The following is a 16,743-nucleotide window of genomic DNA, read 5'->3' on the forward strand; positions in this document are numbered from 1 at the left end:
TTTAAAGTTTACACTAGTGGAACTGTAAAGTGTCTTACCCAAATTACCATGGTAACTGGCTGCATTTGGATTGGCTTTAATTGCCTTGTGGAACAAAGCTTCCGATTCCTGAATAATTAAAAAAAAAGAGATCAACAGGACCAGCTATTTTTTTGTAGTGCACACAATGTCAAGTACAACCAAACACCATCAATTACCTCATGCTTTGTGGTCTATTAACATGATTATGTCACCGTATTTTTTTTCCAGGCACATTCACACTTCTACTTTTCTCTAAAGGATATACATACAATATAATTCACAGCCTGATCCAGCTGTCCTCTCGTAGTTTCTGTCAATTAAAGAGTAATTACTCTAGTTTGAGTAAGAACACAAAAACACTTGTGGATGGCATTATAAACTGGTTGCTCACAGAAATTGCCACTTTCAACCAAGATACTTGCACTTAAATGAAATTATTCCCAATAAAAGAATCAATGCAGGTATATTAGTGGCAAATTGCAGCCAGAGATTTTTTAAATTTATTTTTTAAAAATATATTTTTAAAAAATACACCCTGCCTTTCAATATATATTTGCAGCAGCTTCCCACAAAGTTACTCACAAATACTGTCATAAAATCTAATTAGTTAAGACATATCAGAAATATATTAAAAGATATTAAACAAATGGAATAGTTACTCCTCCTCCATTCTTGGAACAGAACTTGCCTACAGAGAATGTTGGGCTAGAAAGTTTTTTTTTTTTTTTTACAAAAGGCTTTACAATATTGTTTTATTTGTTTCAAATCTGGTCAAAGTTGTACTTAATTTTCCAATTCTTAAGTTGAATAAAATAAAATCCTTAACCTGGAAGTACTGAAACCACTGGAGAGTTTCACAAACAATATCCCTCCCAAACAACATTTATAAATGTTGACACAAAAATCAGGACTAAATACATAAGTTGTCAACAACACAGTTGAAGGATTTAACAGTTTTTAAAGGTGATCTCATGGAAGGACAGCCTCATTCCGTATTGTGCAGCCCACCAAGTAGGATCCTCTTCCGAAGCTCTGCTTCCTGCATTCCCACCTGCATAGGTAAGGTGGGTGGTGACAAAAGTCAGGGCTTTTCAATGGTGGCATTTCACCTTCAGAATACCCTCCACCCCTCGAGGCTCACTTTTCCTTTAGATTTCATGGAAAAATATTTATCTTTACCCAGGCTTTTATATTAAGGGGTTTTGTCTTTTTAATTTGTATTATGATCTGCTTCTGGCCTGAGAACTGTTTTCTCGATAAAATTTTATACCCTGGCTTTTTAATGATATTTTGGCTCTGTTTTATTATTTTAGTTGTAAGCCATCTCAAGCAGGTCTCTGGAGAGGTGGCATATACATTTTCTGAAGCAAACAAACATTGTTTCGACCTTGAGAGCATAGTTTTAGATGTTCTTCTACGATACCACAGTAAATGCCGAAGTGAGTCTACTCTTATTTGAGGAAAAGCCACTGTTTATCAGTGGAGCAATGTGATCATATTTGATTGGATTGGATTTGACTTTTAGTCCGCTCTCCCTGCGAACAAGCTCAGAGCAGGTAACAATATATTTAAAGGTACATTAAAATTTTCATTAAAATCATATATCACAGTTCAATCATAAAATAACTTTGGATGACCGTCCCAATTGACCCAGCCCCAACAAACAGTTCTATGGTGGGAGGTGGAGAGAACAGCAGTGGTCTTACTGATGGAAACTGGGGAGGGAGTTACACTAGCCCCCCAACAAGAGATTGGCATTCATGTCTTTGTCTTATTTAGTGTGAGGTGTCCCCCAAGGAAATAATTAGAAATACTTCTGGTACCTTATATTTCTGTGATTTTCCCAAGACATTTGCCAGTGAAAACATGAGAGAATGATCATTAGGTATTAATTCCAGAGCCTCCCGTCCAACAGCTTCAGCTTGAGCCAAGTTACCTAGGAACATACATACAGAAAGAGAGGGAAAAGGAGGATAGTAATTTTTAACACCGCTAAAGCTTAGCTACTTTGCATATATGATATACAATTAATAACTGAACATACAGATTTTTTCATCACGGTTATTTCCACACGTCCTGGCCTAACGCTAAACTCACGTTACAAGGGCATCCTCCTGGCGCGATTTCTGATGTCTTCGCGCCACGAAAACAGGATTGTGGCACAATGATGTCATAAAGGAAACACCCCATATTTAAAACATGTTAGGAATCGAAATATTTACTAGCTAATAAACATATCTTTAAATTGAAATCAAAATATGTGTACCAATTTTAAACAACTTCACTTTAATTTGTGATTTCAGTGAGCGCAGAAACGGTTTTGGATAATTCAAAATTCCTTCTAAGTATGGAAGAAGTAGTGAGCTCATGTTGAAAGTCAAGGCACCAAGCCGTTCCGGATGGCACCCTGGGGTCTCCACTCCAGATCCAAAAAGGCACAGGATGACTGCCAGCAGCGCCGATTTGAAACATAAAACGAAGCAAAACGTGGAAGCTAATTATGTCAAGGTTTACTGTGAGTGACTGATCAACTGGCAATGGTTTAATGATAGTCAGAGAACAACATTTATCATTTCATGAAGATGATGCAATACAATGTGATGGTATCTAAGTTTCTGTCACACAGGTAATTGCTCCCAAGTCAAAAGAGCTGTTGTATGAAGACTTCATCCCTATGGTTGGATGTTATCTAGTTCCTGTCCACTGCACACATTCAATTCTTGAAACGTGGCTACCGTATTGACTTCAGTGTAAAGACAACTATTGCAGGCGGGGAAGCTGCACTATGCCCAGAGCTAATTGCTGGATTGGGTTGCTCAACCACAACTATCAATTTATTATTGTCTTTCAATTTATTGTCAGTGATGTTTTTCAAAATGCCAAAGGCCTATTTTAGCACTGATTCCAAAGCTTGCAACTAATGATGGTGATGGGGGTATTTTAACCATATAAGCTACCCCAAGCTCCTTAGAAGAAGAGAGAAATAAAAGCGTGAGATAGCAAGAACTATTTCCTGGAATGCGAAGAAACAACCGATCATTGAAAGCCACAGTACAGAAGCTCAACTCTCTCCCCATTCCCGAATAGCAGATTGTCAGAAAAGAGTTCAAAGACAGTTTGCGGAGTGATACAGAAAAAAACTTCTATTTGAGAACTAGTGGCTATTCTGAATCGTCCCCTCATATAAATGGCATACTAGTATTTACTCTACCAAACAATAGAGGGAGAGAACAACAAAGCTAGTCTGTATTACTTGAATAATAAAGTGTAAATCTCATACTCTACCTGTATTATCAAGCAGTATAATCATGTTGTTCCAAGCCAAACTGTGTTGTGGTTTCAGAACGGTGGCATTCCTCCATGCATTCAATGCATCTATATGGCGATTTAGATCAGCATACTGAAAGTAAAATCATTGGCAAATAAATGCAATCCTGAATATGTTAGATCTTTACTCAGATCCCATTCCCAACTCATATTTCTCTTGGCAAAGAATATAAAAATCAGGTATATGAATGAACCAGAACAGGGAGAAGCTATATACTTTGTAGGTAAGTTCTCAAGCAGAATTTATGAGTGCCACTGTTGGGAAAGACAGGACTATTTACACTGCATATTTCTCTCTTACTGATATTAGTCAGAGATGCTGGGGGAAGAATGTAAGCTGCTGGCTAATTCATCATCTCAAGGGCTTGATATTAGGAAGTTTAATGAAAAGGTGGCCATTTTGGCACCCCTGTATAATTTATGTTTATACCCCACTTTTCTCCCCAATGAGGACTCAAGGTGGCTTGAGTCCTCTCTTTCATTTTATCCCCAAAACAACCCTGCAAGGTAGGTTGGGCTGAGAGAGTATGACTGGCTCAGTCACCTAGCAAGCTTCTACAGCAGATCAGAGATTTGAACCTGGGTCTCTCAGATCACAGTCCAACACTCTAACCACAACACCACTCTGGTTCTCTAGCATGGCAAAGCATCACATTTCTCTGCACTTCTGAAGCATGTATGAATGGGTCATCACAGATATAACTTTATCGACAGAACCTTCTTATCACCTCAGACATGCTGGTTTTCAGAAGAGTCACACATTCAAATGCCAGTTATTAAGTATACCAGGGCTTTATAAATCCCCGGTGCCAGGTTGCCATGGCACCTAGGAACTTCACTTTCACATCAGAATGTTTTGTTGTATGGCATAAAAATACATGTGCATAAGAGTCTTGTCATTGCTTGATTATATGTTAAACTTACACCATCCAGTGGTGGTGGATCAATTCATTTCTTAGCCAGCTGCTTTCTATGCTGACTCCAATATTCAATTAAAGGGAGTGTTTAAAGCAATAATGGAATTATCAGAAATAGGACAGAAGTTAAGTTAGCTTTTTGTTGTAGCGGTGACAACTATATTTATGATTACACAACATGTTTTGTCGTAATTTTAATAACATTACAAGAGGTTAGGATTTGATTTTGTGGTGGCAATAATTAGAAAATGTGGTAATTACTAATTAATATATAAAACTCTGAAGACCAAAAACAGAGTCTCGCTTCTAAATTTTTGGGCTGGCTTCTGGAGTCAAGGAAATTTGTCAAGGCCTGAAGCATACAGTATCAGACATGGAGAAATCAAGCAAGATATGTTAACCAGCCATAAGCAGCAACACTACAGGACACAGGTTACCCACTGAAATGACTATACGGTCGTGATAAAACAGTCTGACCTAAGTTACCAACATGTAACCAGACTTAATGGCACTTACATTTTCAGAAGGGGGCAGCTATTTCCATCAGTTCCTCCCTCCCACTGCAGACCCCCATTTTGTCCCTGATGCTGTTACAAAGGGTCTGCTTACTCCAGGGGAAAAATTTCATGGGACTCAGCGGAAGGCAGCCGAACGGGAAAGTCTTTCTCTGCAAAGTCCACTGATGGTTGGACACACCCACTGTTTCTTCAAAGTTCTCTTATCAGAGAAACAGACTCTCTCTTATCTTCCTCTTTCCTGAGAAATATTAAATCTATGAAATTAGTCCTTTAGGAAAGGCAAGGGAAACTTGGGAACTGTGGTCGCAATCTAACAGGCAGCTGCGGCCTGTAGAAGGAGGGGCACGGAACTGTTTCTGGGTTTGCTCTACGGAGCTCCCATGATGGAAAGCAGATACAGGTGGCCAACAGATAGCTGTGCATTGAACATACAAGAGGAAAAATAAATACACGCACAATATAATGTTCCATCTATGTTCATATAAAAGTTTGTATCAGCATGCCAGTCACATCAGATTTTTGCTTGATTTATTCAAGCAAAAGGCAAGCAAACTAGGGCTGCTGCCCAGGATCAGAGCAAGAACTTAAATTCAAATTAAAGAAGAACAATCAACAATCCATTCCCTCTTCTGAATTCTTTACAGTGTCATCCTAAGTAAAGCTACACCCTTCTGAAGTCAATGGGCTTAGAAGGGTGTAACTCTATTTGATATCACATCTGAGCGAGCCGGCTTAATAAATTTTCCTTCTTGAGATTCTGTTTGGTTTCAAGTCCTTGGGCAAATCCCTAGTCCTGCTACATATTTAGGATTGCATTAGAAAAGAACAAGCGTCCAGTAGCACCTATAAGACTAACAAAAGGATTGCATTGTTAAGACTGGTGGTCTGAGGTAGGGTCCACATCTCTGTTTTTCATTTATGTATAGCACTTGGCATAGACGCTGGAAATAACAAATAACAACAGGAATTAGAGTTCTGGTCTTTCTGCACAATATATATGTGCCCCACCCCTCAACGGAGAACATTTATAATAGTTCAGCAATGCAATTCTATGCAGATTTGCTTCACCAGTCTTAGCCCAATGAAGTCATTTATTCCACTGGGTTTTAGAATGGAGGAACTGTCTAAGGGCCAAGCTACACATGACGAATGACACTTGAACGGCAAGTGTATTTCTCCCTGTTCACTTGCCCTCCACTCAATCCACTTGCCGTTCAAGTGTCATTCGTCATGTGTAGCTTGGCCCTCAGATTGCTTTGACAGAGGTGCTAGAGTCTGATGTCTTGTAGATGGCAAAGGACCAGGATATCAATGCCCTAAAGCAAGTCCTGGGCTTTATGATATTAAAACTGCAACAAGCAACCCTACATTTGTTTACACAGAAGCAAGCATGATTGGACACAACTGGACTTCCTAGAAAAATTAAAACTGCCCTAGAATTGTTGTTCAAAATCCATTTCAGCTTAAAATATCTTATGAATCATTAGCATAATTGTAACTAAATTTACTTACCAAGCGTCCTAAATTGTAGTAACAATCTGGATATTTTTTCCTATGTCTGATTGCAGTCCAATAGCTTTCCTCTGCTTCTTCGTATCTTCTTAAACTATTCTGTACTATTCCTAGATTCATCCATGCCGCTGCAAAATCAGGCCTAATCAAAATTGCCATATTTGTCTTAGTATATGGAGCGCAAAATTCTTTTTATATCATTTGTGCAACCACTGAACTTTTTGGGTGGGGTGGGGGGTTAAAAACTTACTGTATTTGTACAGCTAGTGAGAGAAGCTCTTCAGCTTCATGGAGTTCATTCCTTTCTTTCAAGATGTTTCCCAAGTTATTCATAGCGTGCACATATTTAGGATTCAGTCTGGGATTGAAAAGATAAAAAGAATTATTTGCTGGAAAGAGGTAACTCTACTCATTCTCTTTCAACTTCACAGTACAGTCACCAGTTTTCAGCCCTCTCGACCATTTTATATCAACCTGTGGCAGCCTTAGGCACAAATCAAACCACCACCCCCTACCCCAGAGTGGAGCCTTTTTAAAAAACAGACAAAGGGAAGCTAGAGGCAGGGAAATGGCGCCCTCTTGGGTATCTGTTGCCCAAAGCAATAGCTTTCATGTTGCTTCATGGTTAGGCCAGGGCTAGCTTCCAGCAGCTTATTAAGAGTACTGTGCTTTTAGCTATAAGAGACACCATATTTTGTTAAGAAGCTGAACTGTTAGAAATAAACACAGCTCCTTATTATCAAATCCTTCAGAAGGATTATTTTCAACAAGCCCTTTGCCATGTTTGCTACATTTCTTCTACACCATTCAAATACTTCTGGGATTTCATGCCACTTCCAATAATATACAATTGCCATTCTAGTCACAATAATCAGATTTCATACCACATTCTAAATTATCTGTTTGCACTATTGTTTTACAAGTCTCAGAATCTTAGATCAACTTTTTTTGGATGTATTATACTTTTCAATTACAGCAAGAAGATCAAACATGAGAAAAAGCTGGCCTGGTATTGTACTTTGTAGTGTTCTGTATTGTTGGTGCTGAGTTTTTACAGCTGAGTTTTTACCTGAATCTGTAAGAAAAGTCAGCATTACTCCAAACCAAATTGCTCGCAGGATATTGTGCCCTCCTGCATCTTCTTCCTGCTCATTTTTTAAAAAAACAAAGTGGTTCATACCTCACAGCCTCCCTGTAATAATTGATTGCAGCGCTTTGGTTGCCTTTATCAGCCAAGTTTTTGCCAACATTATAATGAACCTGAAAGTAAATGCAGGGCCGTGTTACAATTGATCGTAGTTTCTCACATCACTGTATATTTATTAAAATATTTCTATCCCTCCTTATTGCTTAAAGATTGCTCACTGTAATAAAGCAATTCTTTTCTTTATGTAAAAAATATGTAAAACAACTTGCACAAAACAACTTTCTTTTGTATTTTATATTATTATATACAGATGACCATAGTGATTATCGCCATCTTGGAATAACATGAGGATGAATCCAACCAGCATTTCCACTGGTGAAACAGGGAGAAGTCCCCCGTGACCACGTGGAAGGACTATGCTGGGGAATCACAGGACCTGCGTGGAGAAAAACCACATCCGACTCGGACTGTGGTAAAGAGGAGAAACGGATGAGAGTGCACAAAACAAAATCTGGCTGGATCCAACCCATGGATTATGTTCAGCGAATCCAGCACTGGCAAAAAAGAGGGAACCAAAATATGTACTTTACATTTTTTAACACGTACATGCCACCCATGTTGAGTGCAGACTCCTTTGCTCAACACATAATAACAACAAACAACAACTGTGCTCTTCTAGACAGATTAATGCCTCACTCAGAGCGGTGAACAAGTTAGTGTTATTATCCCCACAATGCAGCTGGGGAGCTGGGGCTGAGAGGAGTGGCTTACCCAAGGCCATCTTCTGAGCTCATGGCAGTAGTGGGATTCGAACCAGCAGAGTGCTGATTCACAGCCGAACCACTTAACCACTATGCCACAGCAACTCACTATGCAACCCTTTTCTATTTTCCCTTTTCTTCAGCAATGGCAGTAGCAAGGGCTATTGAAAGGAACTCCATTAAGGCCTAGAGAGTGCCATGACATGCTCCAGCAGCAACCTGGGCTGCCAAGAATGAGGACTGCTAAAAATCAGGGCATATATAGGTGGAAAAAATGACCATAGAGTGAAGGAAAATATCATCACAGAACAAAGTTCCCAAGTAAAACAGCAAATCTCCAGCCTTTCTGAAGATTACAGAATACATTTTAATACAGTTGAATTTTATAGAGTAGAAATTCCCTATGATATTATCCTGATGTAGTCGTGCTGTTTGATTTTAAATGTGCAACAGAAAGATTTGTGGAATATTTTGTGTCAGAGAAATTATTAACTGCTAGGGCTTCTGCCAAATCTTTGAAGGATTCTGATTCTAGCCATGAAGAATTGGTGAGGCGGAGCTTAACAGAGTCCATGACAGGTCCAAAATTGATCTGAAAACTGCCTCTTCTCCTCAGAGCTCCATTCTGTACATTCAGGCTTTATCCAAGTCTGCTAGTTTGTTGGTCTAATTAATTTGTCTTCGTGTGCCAAAAGATTTTCAGGTCAGATAAAACCAGATCTGCCCACTTTTACTTTCCAGTAAATATTTATGGCTTGGATCCCACAGAGGATTTCTGTCCATGAAGTACAACTTCCCTTCCTTTACACTACTTCAACCCCAAATACCTCTCAAAATGCTGTACTTAGACAGTGATGGGGGTCAGAGATGAACGAGGAGGGAGAGAATCAGCAAAAATGAACCCCCCCCCTCCATCCATGGAAATCCTCCAGGAGAGCCAAGCCAATATGTCCTTCCATTGCTGAAGAGTGTATAAGAAAGAAGATAAATAGTTCCATCTTCATTACTGACACATTTTCTTGCTAAAAATGAATTACCTAGTAACATCTTATGAAATGATACTTAATTATCCTCCCACCCAAACCCCGTATAGCCAATTCAATTTAACAAGAGTTCAGAATTAAACAAAAAAGCGGGGGTGGGGGAGACTTCAACCAACAGCACAGAAGCAACAGCTGTACCTACAACTTCTATGAAGAGCGTGAGTATCAGAAAAATATTGCTACAGAGACCCAGCTTGGGTTTCAGCTCCTGAAGCAACTTCTTTTGGGAACTGCTCTGAAGGCTTACAACCAGTCTAATTCTGACTGCCTAGGAAAGAATTCGAGTCTGTGTGAATCCAAATGGTTCCTTTTTGCAAAGCGTCAAGACTTCCATCGAAAGAAGGCTCCCTTCTTCTTTCCAGCAGAAAGACCCCTTCCTTCAACAGAAGGGAAAGCACTGAGCCCAACCGATGTGTGCAGCTGGGTCAGAGAGAAGCTGAATATCTACATTTGGGAGTGTAATGCTTCCCATAACCAATTTAAAATGGCATGGTGTCTCTCACATGAAGATTAGTTCCTCCCTGTGTCTTTACAAACAATGACAAAATAGAAAACCACAGCATGTTAAATTGTCATGTCTCTCCTACACCATAAGGAACCCTACAAAAAGAAATTCTGTGAGGGAACTGCAGCTCTGAGAAGATCTTTTTAGAATACTGTTAGTACTACTCCATTTGGATTTCACAGAACACATCAATTCAGGTTCTGCAAAGCAAATTTTTGCAAAGCAAATATAGTTGCCTGCTGCTTGCCATGTTCTAGAACAGGCTAAAAAATGAATAATGCAGCTTTTCCATCTTCCTCTATAAGTAATTGTAATGACAGTAGGATAGGATTGGCCATGCAGGTTTGAAAACTAATTCAGCTCTTAAACAAGAAGAATACAACACACTCTTGTCAATGTTTTTATATCCTGCGATTGCTTTTAAATAATACATAAAAGCAGGAATTGACCTGATTTTACAGCGAAACATTATGCATGCAAGAAAAGCTAAAGACCTTAAATACTTTGCGATCCTCTTATTTGCATTCATCTCATTCAGTGCCACCATGAAAATAAGCTATTTCAGGGATAACGAGACCAGCACGGTCAAAAAGCTGTATGGGACAGTAACTATATGGAGGAAGATTGGTGGGATTGAGCAAAAAAGCTGCCTGGATCTAAGTCATAGTTTGCAATGTGTAATTGTTTCATTTCTGTCCAGGAACTTAAGCATGTGAACTTCTGAAGTGGCACTCCTGTTGATGGTGCTATTTCATTACTGCTGTTCCTGATGATATCGCCTGAAAGCAGAGCTATAAATTCAGATAACGTGTCTGTGGCGTTTTTCGCAATAAAGAGACTGCTTTAATTGGTGCGTCTGCATCATAAATTTGCTCCGGTCAGTAAAATTTCGCTTGGCGCCCTTCTTCTAACCTAGCAATAAAGTGTTGTAGTTCTGTTGGTAGTTGATTAAGCTAGTCATTCTGCTTGTTGGCTACAATTAAAATAGCAATATATTTATGTTACTCAAGCAAGCAGTTCAAAAACCACTCGATACACAGATGGGAAAAACTAAAAAGGTAAGCAATTTATACAGCATAGCTAACAGTTACACTTGCAATCGACCCACTGACTCTAAATAACCCATGTAATTGATGGAGAATTGCCATTCTTAGGCTGAGATCCTGCATGCACGGGAAATGGTATAAAGCAGCTTTCACTAAAACCCATTACAATTACAGAGTTGGATCCAACCAGCTTTTCCGCTGGTGAAGAGGTTACAGGGTCCCATAGGAGATCTACTGAAGGCTATGTTGTAGGTTATGGGATCTGTATGCAACGGGGGCCGTACTAAGAAGGAGAATTAGGAGAAACTGAGTGAAAAATCTGGCTGGATCCAACTCATAATCTTATCCTCCCTGTCAAAGTATTTCATGGCCAGGGGAAGCAATCACATGCTATCCTAAGTGTAACTAGCATCCCAGAACACAGGCTGTTGTCCAGAGAAGACCAAAGCAAAAATCAAAGCAGGGGGTGGCAGAGTGCTTCTGTTTGTCATGGGGCATTATTAGAACAATTTCACCGGGGAGCAAAGCATCAAAGAAGATGCAGGCTCACCAGCCTTAAGATACTAACAGTGCAATCCTAAGAAGATTGGCACTTCTCAGACCACTGACTTCAGTGGTCTTGGAAAGGTGTTAACTCTGCTTAAGTTGGCACTTAGTCTTTACTACAACTGTTCAATACACAGGGACCAAATTTCCGTGGAGTAAGCTGGTCGGCCTGCACTATATTGTCCATTCCTTAAAAAGGATGGAATTTGGACCGATAAGGGATTAACAAAAGGAGCTATCATACTTTTCTTTAAAAAAGCGATCACAAGTTTTTTTAAAAGGCTAGTTACTAATGTGATGCAAAAGTAAAGTGGCAGATTATTGATGTATTGTCGAAGGCTTTCACGGCCGGAGAACGATGGTTGTTGGGGGTTTTCCGGGCTGTATTGCCGTGGTCTTGGCATTGTAGTTCCTGACGTTTCGCCAGCAGCTGTGGCTGGCATCTTCAGAGGTGTAGCACCAAAAGACAGAGATCTCTCAGTGTCACAGTGTGGAAAAGATGTAGGTCATTTGTATCTACTCAGGAGGGGTGGGGTTGAGCTGAGTCATTCTGTAAGAGTTTCCCAGGGTGTGGAATGCTAATGGCGGGAGGCTTCACTGTGTCCTGAGGCGGTTCTTTTGCATATGGATTGGTGCTTGATGTGCTAATCTTCTCTGCAGGGCTATTGTCGGGTGTGGAGTGTTTTGTTGGCCTGGTGTTTTTCAGAACTGGAGCCCATGCTCTGTTCATTCTTAAGGTTTCTTCTTTCCTGTTGAAGTTTTGCTTATGCTTGTGAATTTCAATGGCTTCCCTGTGCAGTCTGACAAAGTAGTTGGAAGTGTTGTCCAGTATTTTGGTGTCCTGGAATAAGATACTGTGCCCTGTTTGAGTTAGGCTATGTTCAGCCACTGCTGATTTTTCAGGCTGTCCAAGTCTGCAGTGTCTTTCATGTTCTTTTATTCTTGTCTGGATGCTACGCTTTGTGGTCCCGATGTAAACTTGTCCACAGCTGCAGGGTATACGGTATACTCCTGCAGAGGTGAGGGGATCTCTGCTGTCTTTTGCTGATTGTAGCATCTGTTGTATTTTTCGGGTGGGTCTGAATACTGCTTGAAGGTTATGCTTTTTCATAAGCTTTCCCATCTGATCAGTAATTCCTTTGATATATGGCAAAAACACTTTTCCTGTGGGAGACTGTTTTTCTTTGGTTGTTTGATTCATCCTGGGTTTGATTGCTCTTCGGATTTCATTTCTGGAGTAGCCATTTGCCTGAAGTGCGTGGTTTAGATGATTAATTTCCTCATTGAGAAAGCGCGGCTCACATATCCGTCTTGCACGATCCACTAATGTTTTCATTATGCCTCTTTTCTGTCGGGGGTGGTGATTGGAGTTTTTGTGTAAGTACCGATCAGTGTGAGTTGGTTTCCTGTAGACCTTGTGACCTAACTGAAAGTTTGCTTTGCGGATGACCAAGGTATCCAGGAATGAGAGTTTTCCCTCACTTTCTTTCTCCATTGTGAATTGTATGTTCAGGTGGATGTTGTTGAGATGATTCAAAAACTCCATCAATTCTTCCTCCCCATGGCTCCAAACTCATCTAAACCACGCACTTCAGGCAAATGGCTACTCCAGAAATGAAATCCGAAGAGCAATCAAACCCAGGATGAATCAAACAACCAAAGAAAAACAGTCTCCCACAGGAAAAGTGTTTTTGCCATATATCAAAGGAATTACTGATCAGATGGGAAAGCTTATGAAAAAGCATAACCTTCAAGCAGTATTCAGACCCACCCGAAAAATACAACAGATGCTACGATCAGCAAAAGACAGCAGAGATCCCCTCACCTCTGCAGGAGTATACCGTATACCCTGCAGCTGTGGACAAGTTTACATCGGGACCACAAAGCGTAGCATCCAGACAAGAATAAAAGAACATGAAAGACACTGCAGACTTGGACAGCCTGAAAAATCAGCAGTGGCTGAACATAGCCTAACTCAAACAGGGCACAGTATCTTATTCCAGGACACCAAAATACTGGACAACACTTCCAACTACTTTGTCAGACTGCACAGGGAAGCCATTGAAATTCACAAGCATAAGCAAAACTTCAACAGGAAAGAAGAAACCTTAAGAATGAACAGAGCATGGGCTCCAGTTCTGAAAAACACCAGGCCAACAAAACACTCCACACCCGACAATAGCCCTGCAGAGAAGATTAGCACATCAAGCACCAATCCATATGCAAAAGAACCGCCTCAGGACACAGTGAAGCCTCCCGCCATTAGCATTCCACACCCTGGGAAACTCTTACAGAATGACTCAGCTCAACCCCACCCCTCCTGAGTAGATACAAATGACCTACATCTTTTCCACACTGTGACACTGAGAGATCTCTGTCTTTTGGTGCTACACCTCTGAAGATGCCAGCCACAGCTGCTGGCGAAACGTCAGGAACTACAATGCCAAGACCACGGCAATACAGCCCGGAAAACCCCCAACAACCATGGCAGATTATTGTCAGAGAAAAATACTTACTTTGGCATTCAGCGGACACACAGACAAAGCGCTCCTAAAAAGTTGTTCCTCAGATCTCCACTGATTACTGCGGATAATACAACGCCATACATTTATCAACAAGAGGCCCAGCAGAGCAGCAACAAGCAATTTCTTGGAGAAAGAAAACACATGTTAAAGACCACCCTTTTAAAGCCTTGGCTGTCCGATAATGTAGATTATTTTGTTAGTACCTTTCTATTAGCTTGTTTGCTTAACAGACTGAATCCATATGTTACCAGCATGCAATAGCCAATGCTGGGGAGGTAGGTTACTCTTTCTGCAATGACAAATCCCACTCGAAAGAAAAGGTTGCTTGCCGGAAGAAAAGGGATCATGAGAAATCCCAATCCCAAAGTAAGGATTCTAGAAAACAGAAAATATATTTATAAGATTAGCTGCAAAAATCTCTAGGATTCATCTCATAAATTGGGATTTTATTATCAAACAGCCTTTACAAATGTACAAGTGCTGCTAAAAGTTAATGCTGGATGGGGGCCTATGCCATTCCAATGAGCATATGCGCGTATGCCATGTCCTTATGCTTGTTATGTGGTAGTCTCATCCATCACCACAGGTTAAATACAACTGTCTCAGTCTATAAACTTCAAGTGTATGTGTGGAGCCCTAAACATACATGTTCTTCCTGTTTTTTTCTGCAAGAAAGGAAAAAATTGGGGTCGAATCAAAAGGTCATTTTCTACTGACACAAAATGCTTCTGCCAGTAGAATGGGGTAAAAATAGATTAGATCGAGGCTAAATTTTCCATTAATGAAAGGCATTTCCCGCCCTCCCAGCCCAGTTCAGCTGCATGAGGGGAATCACACTAGAGGATAGCAACTTCTCTACCTCTCCCCTCCCACTGTGGCCTTCTGTGCCCCCTGAAATTGTGCGCCTGCCGATTAGTAAACTCTCAGAAACAGACTGGGGGAGAGAAAAGGGGCCAAAGTGGGATTCTGAAACAGGAGGGGTGGGGGGATCAGCAATGTATATTTCCACACACATCGAATAATGCACTTTAGCAATCCTTTGGAAGTGGATTTTTTGTTTCACACACGGAGTGATTCCGCACATGTTGGATAATGCACTTCCAATCCTCTTTACAGATCATTTGGAACGGATTTTTTCGTGTGCGGAACAAAAAATCCACCTCAAACGATTGATAAAGTGCGTTGAAAGAGCATTATCCAACGTGTGTGAAAGCAGTGAATGACAGCTATCCCCTGCTCCACAAACAGAAATTCCATTCCTTTGGAATTGCTGTTGCATCAAGAGAAGAGCACCTAAGAAGGAGATGGGAACCAGTGTAGAGAAATGGTTAATCATGTGGCCTACAAACTCAGAAGTTCAAATCATACCTTGGCTGTGAGCTCACTAGGTGCCCTTAGGAAAGCTTAGGTTGCAGGCTCCTGCTTTGTGTTCACCCCCCCCCCCCCCCGCCACATTGTTCCTGGGGGACACACTGACCTATAGGAGCACAGTCTTCTGGTCTTCCCCCCACTGTCAATATGGGGTAATCCTACTTAAAACACTGTTATGAGATTACTAAAAAATGCTTATGAGATGCCTGAAAGCTTAAAAACGCACTATTAAAAATTTAAAACGAGGAAAAAATGGAATGAAATCAACATGCCCCAAGCGCTTTTTGCTTTTACAATCTGAAAAATTTGCACATTTAAAAACAGGAACAAGCAATTCTTTGATTTAAATATTATATAATCTAGTCAACGACACCAGAAGGTGTCATGTATTTGTCATGTATTCTCAGAAGGTACACTTTTACTACTCACAACATTCTTAACAGCAACTTTCATTTCTGAAAAATAACAGTTTTTTCCCATCCATTATTTTCTCTGTATCTGTCTCCTGATAAAGAGTAATCACTCTAGGACAAGCACTTTATTTTTTTAATCAACAGCCAGAATCACTACATTTCCCCCCCACAAGTTCTTCCTTAAGTTCTTTTATTATTTTTTACAAAAGAAACATTGTTGGGGGGAAAAAAAGAGGTGAAGGAAAACAACATACATCAATTACACTTCATTCTGACCACAAATTACTTTTTACCCCCTATAGAGTTAAGGATCTCAAAATGCCAATTCAAAAAGATAAAGCAGCCACCCATACCTCCCTTTTTTTTAACAAGTTTTGTCTCCCTATAGCCAGTGTAAAAAATGGAACCAAATTGGGAAGAGAGTGAAGTCATAGTTATAAATATTTATCTGTACTGCATTTGCTAAAGTATTGATTTCACTGATTTGTTAAAAAACACCAACTCCGAACAAATGGAACAGTGCTGGGTTTAAGAAAATAATGCATGCAACCCAGGGAGAAATTTGAAATTCAACAATGTCTCTTACCTTCTCTTGTGGCTGTCTTCAGAGCACAGGGCTTGGCATATCAGAGCAATTAGGCAGAACCAAAGGACTGCTAGTGCAATTATTCTCCAGTCAGTGACTGATTTAATAAGGGGCACGCAGCCCATTGACCAATCAAAACACAGCCACCAGGGACACAGCAGCAACCAAGCATTCAAGGAATAGTAGTAATTATAGTTTATAGCCTGTCAGTCAAAAGAAAAACAAACATTTACTTCATATTGAACGGAAGGGATGTTGAGGCAGGGAAGGGGTGGGGTGAGGAGAGAACCAAATTTCACAACTTCTTTGTCAAGCCACAGAGCTTTGTTTAAGCTTTTAATAAAAAGGACACTTATTAAATATCTAACTCTAATTCTCTACAGACTTACTGGATATAGGCTAATGTTATCTCTTGTAGCACGCACACTACTACTATTGCTGGTTCCTATTACACATAATTTGAATGACATCCAAATGTCTGCGTGGCTTAAACTTCTTGAGCGTC

General features: G+C 40.2%; 1 protein-coding gene across 1 annotated transcript in view; it reads right to left on the reverse strand.

The window, feature by feature from the left end:
* Nucleotides 1–16,743, reverse strand: part of TMTC4 (transmembrane O-mannosyltransferase targeting cadherins 4) — a 56,695-nt gene that overhangs the window by 4,770 nt on the left and 35,182 nt on the right. The window contains exons 9-17 of the mRNA XM_054974964.1: nucleotides 16,239–16,441; nucleotides 14,072–14,243; nucleotides 13,860–13,991; nucleotides 7,476–7,555; nucleotides 6,546–6,653; nucleotides 6,296–6,437; nucleotides 3,307–3,421; nucleotides 1,845–1,957; nucleotides 39–108 (exon numbers count right to left, since the gene is read on the reverse strand). Of these exons, the coding sequence (XP_054830939.1) occupies nucleotides 39–108; nucleotides 1,845–1,957; nucleotides 3,307–3,421; nucleotides 6,296–6,437; nucleotides 6,546–6,653; nucleotides 7,476–7,555; nucleotides 13,860–13,991; nucleotides 14,072–14,243; nucleotides 16,239–16,441 (1,135 nt within the window). The remainder of the gene's footprint in view (nucleotides 1–38; nucleotides 109–1,844; nucleotides 1,958–3,306; nucleotides 3,422–6,295; nucleotides 6,438–6,545; nucleotides 6,654–7,475; nucleotides 7,556–13,859; nucleotides 13,992–14,071; nucleotides 14,244–16,238; nucleotides 16,442–16,743) is intronic.

The sequence above is a fragment of the Eublepharis macularius genome, chromosome 3, assembly GCF_028583425.1.
Source record: "Eublepharis macularius isolate TG4126 chromosome 3, MPM_Emac_v1.0, whole genome shotgun sequence".
In the NCBI taxonomy this organism is placed as follows: domain Eukaryota; kingdom Metazoa; phylum Chordata; class Lepidosauria; order Squamata; family Eublepharidae; genus Eublepharis; species Eublepharis macularius.